The following is a 9,320-nucleotide window of genomic DNA, read 5'->3' as shown; positions in this document are numbered from 1 at the left end:
AAAGGAATGGAATATATCCCAAGCATGTGCTAGCTTTAATTATATATATGAAGACAATGAAGTTGGCAGAAAGTAGAGAAAGAGAAAGAGAAGTCAAAAAGAAAACATGCAAAAGAAGAAAAGTAGAAAGCATCCGGCTTTGAAGAAAGAGCTGGAGAGAGAGTGTGGGTAATATATTTCCCATATCGGCAGCAGCAGAAGAATGTAGAAAAAGAGAGAAGCAGAAGGGAGAAACATAAATTGAAAGCCATCCTTGAATACTCTGAGAGTTTTTCCTCTTTCTTTGGAGACTTAGCAATTTCATAGTTGAAGCTTCTTAAGCTTAGTTGTTGGTGTTGTTAAGTATTGTATATGAGAAGTAAGAATTCTTCTTCTTCTCTATTTGGCTAAAGAGAGAGTTAATAGGTTTGGGTGTATTGGGGATTTGGGTAGAGAGAGTTGTTCATAAACTCTAATTGTATGTTTCTCCAAATTGATCATAGTGGAATATCTTGCCGGCTCCGAAAGTGGATGTAGCTCAATCACACTGATTGAGTGAACCACTATAAAACTTGGTGTTCTTTGTGGTTTGTTTATTAGGTGTTTTTGCTTTGTTTGTTACTGTTGAATTCATATCAATACCTTGTTTGTTACGCTTCCGCACAACAAACTGGTATCAGAGCTTCGGTTCTGAATTTGGGAGTTGAGTATTGATTGGATTCAATGACGAAAAATTCGAGTTCGGGTTCATCGTCGACTACTAGGCCATCAATTGGCAATGCCAAATTTGAAGTTGAGAAGTTCGATGGAACAAACAATTTTGGCATGTGGCAGTGTGAGATGATGGATGTCTTGTGTCAACAAGAATTGGATATAGCTCTTGAAGACAAACCAGAAGATATGAGTGAGAAGGAGTGGAAGCAGATTAATAAGTGGGCTTGTGGTTCTATTAGATTGTGTCTTGCAAAGGATATGAAGTTCTTTATCATGAAGGAAACTTCGGCAAAAGCTCTGTGGAAGAAATTGGAAGACCAATACATGACCAAGAGTGCTGAAAACCGGTTTCACCTGAAGAGGCGGCTTTTCCGATTCAATTATCGGCAAGGTATTTCTATGTCTGAACACATCAGTGATTTCAATAAGATACTTGCAGATTTGGCTAATTTAGATGTGCAAATTAGTGATGAGGATAAGGCTTTGTGTTTGCTAAATTCTCTCCCTGACGAGTATGAGCATTTGATTACAACTTTGTTGCATGGAAAAGAATTTGTGAAATTTGATGATGTGTGTAATTCATTGATAAATAATGAGTGTCGAAAGAAGGAGAAGCAATTGCAGAAAGTGACAGGTGAAGCACTTGTAGTAAGAGGAAGATCTGGAGATAGAAAGTTTGGTGGAAAAAGAGGTAATTCTCGTTCCAAGTCAAGAGGCAAATTTCCTGCAAAAGATGAGTGTGCCTTTTGTCGCCAAAAGGGGCATTGGAAGAAAGATTGTCCCAAGTTGAAGACTAGAGACAAGAAGGGTTCTGAAGTGAATGTTGCAAAATCTGAAGATGATGATGATTTTGGTTTTGCATTGAGTTGTTCATCTACCTTTGATGATGTTAAAGAGGATGAGATTGATTTTGCTTTGGCAAGCTCATCTGCACTTGATTATTCTGAGAAATGGATTTTGGATTCGGGTTGTACACACCACATGTGTCCTAACAAGGAATGGTTCTCTACTTTAAGAGAACTAAATGGTGGAGTAGTTTTGATGGGAGATGATAGTCCTTGCAGAACTAGAGGGATTGGTACAATTCGTCTCAAAATGCATGATGGGGTTGTTAGAGAATTGACAGATGTTCGGTATGTTCCGAACTTGAAGAAAAATCTTATCTCTTTGGGAACTTTAGAATCAAAGGGTCTCACAGTTACATTGAAGAATGGAGTTGCCAGAGTTGTGTCAGGTTCACTTGTGATGATGAGAGGTACTAGAGATAGAAACTTGTATTTTCTACAAGGGAGTACAGTGACAAGTGAAACAGCAATTTCTGAGACTACAGATGATGCAGATACTACTAGATTATGGCATATGCGTCTTGGACATGCTGGTGAGAAAGCAATGCAGGGATTAGTGAAGCAAGGTTTGTTGAAGGGTGCAAAGACTTGCAAGTTGGAATTTTGTGAACATTGTGTATTGGGAAAGCAGACTAGAGTGAAGTTTGGTACTGCAGTTCATCAGACTAAAGGTGCTCTAGACTATGTTCACACAGATGTGTGGGGACCTACCAAAACTGCATCTTTGGGAGGTAAACACTACTATGTCTCTTTTGTTGATGACTTCTCTAGAAGAGTATGGGTGTACACCATGAAGCATAAAGATGAAGTCTTAGATATATTTGTGAAGTGGAAGAAGATGATTGAGACTCAGACAGGTCGAAAAATTAAGAGGCTCAGATCAGATAATGGTGGTGAATACAAGTCTGATCCATTTTTGAAGTTATGTCAAGATGAGGGCATTGTGAGACACTTCACAGTTAGAGAGACACCACAACAGAATGGGGTTGCAGAGCGCATGAATCGTACTTTACTGGAGAAAGTTCGATGTATGTTGTCTAATGCTGGATTAGGCAAAGAGTTTTGGGCTGAGGCAGTTACATATGCAGGCCATCTCATCAACAGGTTGCCTACTGCTGCAAATGAGGGTAAAACGCCCATGGAGGTATGGTCTGGAAAACCTGCTACTGATTATCATTACTTACATATTTTTGGTTGTCCTGCTTATTTTCATGTCAGGGAAAGCAAGCTTGATCCGAGAGCCAAGAAGGCTATTTTCTTGGGATTTAATGATGGTGTGAAGGGATTTAGGCTTTGGTGTCCAGATGTGAGGAAAGTTATTGTAAGCAGAGATGTGACATTCGATGAGGCTGTTATGGTTAATCAGAGTGAGCAGACTGATTCTCAAAAACAGGAGATGACCATAGAGAGTTTGAAGCAGGTGGAGTTTAAAGAAAAAGTTGATGAAACTCCAATTGATCCAGGTAGTCCTACAGTTGAGCCAGATGATTCAACAAATGAAGATTCAAGTATTGAAGTAGAGGCTCAAGCTCAAGAGTCTCCACAGCAACATGGACCTATTGCACTTAGAAAAGGAAAAAGAAATGCTCCAAAGCCAGCTTGGCTAAATGATATGGTAACTTATGCACTTCCAATTACTGAAGAAGAAATTCCTTCTACCTATGAAGAAGCTGTGATACATGCGGATAGTGTAGAGTGGGAAAAAGCAATGGATGAAGAGATGAAGTCTCTTCACAAGAACAAGACTTGGGAGTTGGTTCAGTTACCACATGGGAAGAGAGCAATTGGCTGCAAATGGGTATTTGCTAAAAAGGAAGGATCTCGGTACAAGGCTAGATTGGTAGCTAAAGGCTATGCACAAAAAGAAGGAATAGACTACAATGAGGTATTCTCTCCTGTTGTGAAGCATTCTTCTATTCGTATTCTTTTAGCCTTGGTTGCACAGTTTGATCTTGAGTTAGCACAACTTGATGTCAAAACTGCATTTTTACATGGTGAATTGAAAGAAGAGATCTATATGACTCAACCAGATGGTTTCAAAGTTGCTGGTAAGGAAAAATTGGTTTGCAAACTGCATAAATCATTGTATGGTTTGAAACAGTCTCCAAGACAGTGGTACAAGCGGTTTGATAAATTTATGTTTGGTCAGAAGTACACTAGGAGTCTTTATGATCCATGTGTTTACTTTCGCAAGCTACATGATGGGACCTTCATTTATTTGCTCTTATATGTTGATGATATGCTAATTGCATCTAAGAGCAAGGTGGAAATTGAAAAATTAAAATCACAGTTGAGTGGTGAATTTGAAATGAAGGACTTGGGAGAAGCTAAGAAGATTTTAGGCATGGAAATTGAAAGAGATAGATCCAAAGGCAAGGTTTGTTTGTCACAAAAACAATATTTGAAGAAGGTACTACAACGGTTTGGCATGGTTGATAAATCTAAACCTGTAAGTACACCTCTTGCCTCTCATTTCAAGCTTAAATCTTCTATGTCTCCTAGCACTGATGATGATATGCAATATATGGCTAAAGTTCCTTATGCTAGTGCTGTTGGTAGCTTGATGTACTGCATGGTGTGTACTAGACCTGACATTTCACAGGCTTTAAGTGTGGTGAGCAGATATATGCATAACCCAGGTAAAAGTCATTGGCAAGCAGTGAAATGGATTCTACGGTATATTCTTGGTACTGTGGATGTTGGAATTGTGTTTCAGCAGGATAAGATGAGTCAGTGTGTTGTTGGATATGTGGACTCTGATTTCGCAGGTGATTTGGATAAGTGCCGATCTACTACAGCTTATGTGTTTACTCTTGCTGGTGGAGCGGTGAGTTGGAAGTCGAACTTGCAATCTACTATTGCTTTGTCGACTACAGAAGCTGAATACATGGCGGTAACAGAGGGTGCAAAAGAAGCAGTATGGCTTCGTGGTTTGCTTGAGGACTTGGGAATAATTCAAGATTATGTGGATCTCTATTGTGATAGTCAGAGTGCTATTCATTTGGCAGAGAACCAGGTTACTCATGCTCGCACTAAACATATCAATGTCAAATTTCACAAGATTCGTCAACTGGTGGAGGATGGTGATATAGAGCTCCTGAAAATTGGAACTGAAGAAAATCCTGCTGATATGTTGACCAAACCAGTTCCATTGAGCAAGTTCAAGCATTGCTTGAACTTGATTGGTGTTCGTAGCATTTGATCTTCCCTACGGGGATGTCGGAGCGGCAAATTGGTATGTGATATTCTACTTGTGATATTATTGTATCAAGTGAAGCCAAGGTGGAGATTGTTGATGTTGTCTTCACTTGAAGACATGGCAGCCGAAAGGAATGGAATATATCCCAAGCATGTGCTAGCTTTAATTATATATATGAAGACAATGAAGTTGGCAGAAAGTAGAGAAAGAGAAAGAGAAGTCAAAAAGAAAACATGCAAAAGAAGAAAAGTAGAAAGCATCCGGCTTTGAAGAAAGAGCTGGAGAGAGAGTGTGGGTAATATATTTCCCATATCGGCAGCAGCAGAAGAATGTAGAAAAAGAGAGAAGCAGAAGGGAGAAACATAAATTGAAAGCCATCCTTGAATACTCTGAGAGTTTTTCCTCTTTCTTTGGAGACTTAGCAATTTCATAGTTGAAGCTTCTTAAGCTTAGTTGTTGGTGTTGTTAAGTATTGTATATGAGAAGTAAGAATTCTTCTTCTTCTCTATTTGGCTAAAGAGAGAGTTAATAGGTTTGGGTGTATTGGGGATTTGGGTAGAGAGAGTTGTTCATAAACTCTAATTGTATGTTTCTCCAAATTGATCATAGTGGAATATCTTGCCGGCTCCGAAAGTGGATGTAGCTCAATCACACTGATTGAGTGAACCACTATAAAACTTGGTGTTCTTTGTGGTTTGTTTATTAGGTGTTTTTGCTTTGTTTGTTACTGTTGAATTCATATCAATACCTTGTTTGTTACGCTTCCGCACAACAAGTTTCTACTTCACTTATCATATATAAATCATTATCAACGTCTAAATCAATCAAGATGGAAGCTGTGGATCGTAGTGAGGCTGAGAAGACGGTGAAAGAATTTGACGAAACCAAAGCTGGTGTCAAAGGAATTGTCGACTCTGGAGTGACCAAGATCCCAAGAATGTTCGTACACCCTCTAGAGGATTTGCAACAAAACAACATGGATCATGATCTCCGAGTTCCAATGATTGATCTCAAAGGCCTTGATCAGAGCCCCGAGAGGCGAAAAGAAGTCATCAATCAGATAAGCAAAGCAGCTGAAGCGTGGGGCTTCTTTCAGATAGTGAACCATGGAGTTCCACTTGATGTTATGGAGGAGGTGCTGAAAAGTGTTCGACGCTTTCACGAGCAGCCCCATGAAGCCAAGGTGGAATGGTACTCACGCGATTTTACAAAAAAGGTAAACTACTTCAGCAATGGCTATTTGAAGTTGTCCACTCCGGCGGATTGGAGGGACACGTTATCCTGCAACTGCCAGTTCCTAGAAGATGAAAGCAACTTCCAAGCGCTGCCTCGAGTATGCAGGTTCCTCAACTTAAATACTTAATTCTAAAATATTGGTGCCTTGGTTTGTATTCCTATTTTACTAGCCAAACTTTTTTGAACCATTAATTTTACATGCTCTAATTTGAACAAATGAAATACTATCATATATACTATTACCGTACTAAACCAAATTTGATGAGTGTTGCATATATAGCAGTTCAAATTTAAGCACTAGTTTCTGTTTTACAGATGTGAAATTGTGGAGTACAGTAAGCACTTGACTGTACTCCGGGAGAAACTGTCCGAATTATTGTCTGAAGCTTTAGGCCTAAGCAGTGACTACCTTTCAACCCTAGGGTGCTTCAAATCATCAACACTATCGTGCCATTATTACCCAGTTTGCCCTGAGCCCCATTTGACTTTAGGTGCAACCAAGCACTCGGACATCCTCTTTCTCACTTTGCTGCTTCAGGACAGTAGTGGTGGCTTCCAAGTGCTTCATCAAAATGTTTGGGTTAATGTTCCTCCACTGCAGGGAGTTTTGGTAGCAAATATTGGTGACATGATGCAGATCACTAGCAATGACAAGTTCAAGAGTGTGGAGCACAGAGTTTTGGCAACACGACTTGCAGAGCCCCGAACATCAGTTGCATGTTTCTTCACTGCAGACGACAAGCTCAAACCATTCGGGCCAATAAAAGAGCTCGTATCAGATGTCAATCCCCCAATTTACAGGAACAATATCAGTTTTGGGGAATACATAGCCTATTATAGGCAGAAGGGACAAGATGGAAACTCTAAAATTCCTCATTTTAGACTCATGAAGTGATGTACAATTCTGTTTTCATGTAATAATGTAATTTCAATAACAAAGTCTGGCAATAGATAATAAATGGATGTATTGTCTAACTTTGGCATAAACTTGGAGAATGCTCTGGTTCGTGCCAAATATTGGTGTATTGTAACCTCCGAGTTTACATGTATGAAGCAAAAGCTTTGCTATTTTCATGCGAGATAATGGGTTTCACAAAGAAGGTGAATTATTACAGCAGCGAGGATTTGAGAATGTGGAATAATTCTACCTCCTAAGCTTCCTACTTTAGCGGCCATCGTGCATATATATATAGTTCAAGAGTAGGATACTCATTTCTGGCATCCCACATTGAAAACTGAGTAAGAAATTTACTTCAAGGCCTTTCAATAGAAAAGGTCGTCTGCATTATTTCATTTCTGGACTTTTTCATGTATGTTCATGAGATTTGAAGGTAACCTGACTTTTTTTTGTTTCATTGGCTTCCAAAATGGGATATAGAATCATTCTGGAAGCCAATGAACAAAATAGCCAAGTTGCTTTTCACATTTTCCTGAAGGACTTCGGCCATTATGTAGTCGTAAAACAGGCCAAATTTTGGGCAGCAATCCCCATACTTTTTCATTTCCTCTCAATTAAGAGAAGCTGGAAGACTAGTTTACGAGACAATCAAACAATTGACTTCTTCCTAGTGCTCCCCTCTTCGCAAGCTTGGAGACTTATCATAAGCTTGAAAAACTTCCATCGTCCCTAACTTCTGGTTCCAGTGTCATATTTGGGCAATTGACATAGCGTTTTGAAGCTCTTGGCGTGACGAAAAATCATGATTCTTTTACTCATTTATTTATGTTTTTTAAGTTTCCCTAATTTTTGGAAATTGGAACACTAATTTACGGAACAGTTGGCCTTGAAGGCATTGAGAGTTGGCCGGTATTCACGCTTGGTGACAATGACCTTGTTCTTCTGCCTACTTTTTTTTTTTTTTTTTAGTGGAAGACGTCAATAGAACCAACACACACACACTCATGCAGTGTATCCCAGCATAGCCAGACTAATCACTGCACCGCAGACGCACGAACCATTGGGTGTTTTAACTAACCCAGGTCCCTCAAATCTACTGGCCACGGGATGGAGCTGAGATTCGAACTCTAGACCTGGGGGTTTCAGACTAGGCAGCTCGACCAACACACCACACCACGTGGTTATCTTCTGCCTACTTCTCATTGTAAGCTTAATTTGAAAGGATATATCATATCCCGTTACCGGAAACCTCAGACAGTATCTAGTTTCTATTACAGAATTTGGTTTTTCTTGTTTTCTTTAACTTTCTTTAAATTGTGCATTTTCCTGGCCGGTAGGAGGTAATCGAATGCTTTACAATTGACTCTCATGGCTCTGGATTATTCAAATTCAAGGATAGAGCTTCCGATTACTCGGCCAAAACAAGATATGATATCGATCGATGTACATCCTTGTGCCAAATATCGCAATTTAAATAGGGAATTAGTGCCGAAGATGAAATGGATATGTACATTCAGAACAACGGATTGTTAGCGAGAGTACTCCAAGTGTGAACTAGTTTTAGCTAGATTTTTGTCGAGAACTTAAATTTTACTCTATTTGTAAACTTTTGCTTTATATTTTTCTGTTGTGTTTATTGGTAGAAGTGTATAACTGCATCGATAATGCACTGTGTAGAATTGCCTATGTCGCTCCCCATTTCATAGATAATTGTTACATCCATTTGTCGACAGCGAGGGGTAGTTTTCATTGTTTGAACTTTAGTTTTTTGGATTTCCTTTTAGTTTTTAGCACTCTAATGAGCTTGCATTGTAATATGAGGGGTGTTTGTACCTTTCATGCTTGACCGAGTGAGGTCGTCTTGATTTTATATCAATGAATTAGTCTTCCGTAGCCTTCAAAAAAAAAAATTGTCGAGGGATAAGGTTTTTCCTTTGCATTTCGAATAGAGCCCTGCTATATATAGAAAAGACAAAATATAAGCATAGTTTGTCAAGATTCCGCATGACTCGAGCCACTTTCTCTAATTTTCTTTTGGAAGTCGTGATTCAAATGTATTAAAATAGTACACAGTTTATATTAAACTGTTGTCTAATTCACACGTTAACTGTTAGTCAATGATCAATGGAGGAGTCGCACGTACAGTTTATATTAAACTTACTTTCATCTTGAACTTGTACCGGCCACTCGCTGTATGAATCAAGATGGAAGCTGTGGATCATAGCGAGGGAGAGAAGAGAGTGAAAGAGTACGACAAAACGAAAGCTGGCGTGAAGGGAATCGTAGACTCCGGCCGGGACGGTGAAGATCCCAGCTATGTTTGTACACCCTCCAGATAATTTGCAGCAGAACACCATGGATCATGCATGATCTCCGAGTTCCAGTCATTGATCTCAAAGGCCTTGATCGGAGCTCGGAGAGGCGTAAAGAAATCGTCGATGAGATAAGC

The 9,320-nt window shown here is 39.4% G+C and overlaps 1 protein-coding gene across 1 annotated transcript; it reads left to right on the top strand.

The window, feature by feature from the left end:
- Window positions 1-5,516: 5,516 nt before the first annotated feature.
- Window positions 5,517-7,087, top strand: LOC133738451 (1-aminocyclopropane-1-carboxylate oxidase homolog 1-like). The gene is made up of 2 exons (XM_062166002.1): window positions 5,517-6,078; window positions 6,289-7,087. Exons 1-2 carry the CDS (start codon window positions 5,567-5,569, stop codon window positions 6,866-6,868), a joined length of 1,092 nt encoding a protein of 363 aa, XP_062021986.1. The 5' UTR covers window positions 5,517-5,566; the 3' UTR covers window positions 6,869-7,087.
- Window positions 7,088-9,320: the final 2,233 nt, after the last annotated feature.

The sequence above is a fragment of the Rosa rugosa genome, chromosome 3 (assembly GCF_958449725.1).
Source record: "Rosa rugosa chromosome 3, drRosRugo1.1, whole genome shotgun sequence".
NCBI lineage: Eukaryota > Viridiplantae > Streptophyta > Magnoliopsida > Rosales > Rosaceae > Rosa > Rosa rugosa.
This window is presented reverse-complemented; position numbering and strand designations above follow the sequence as displayed.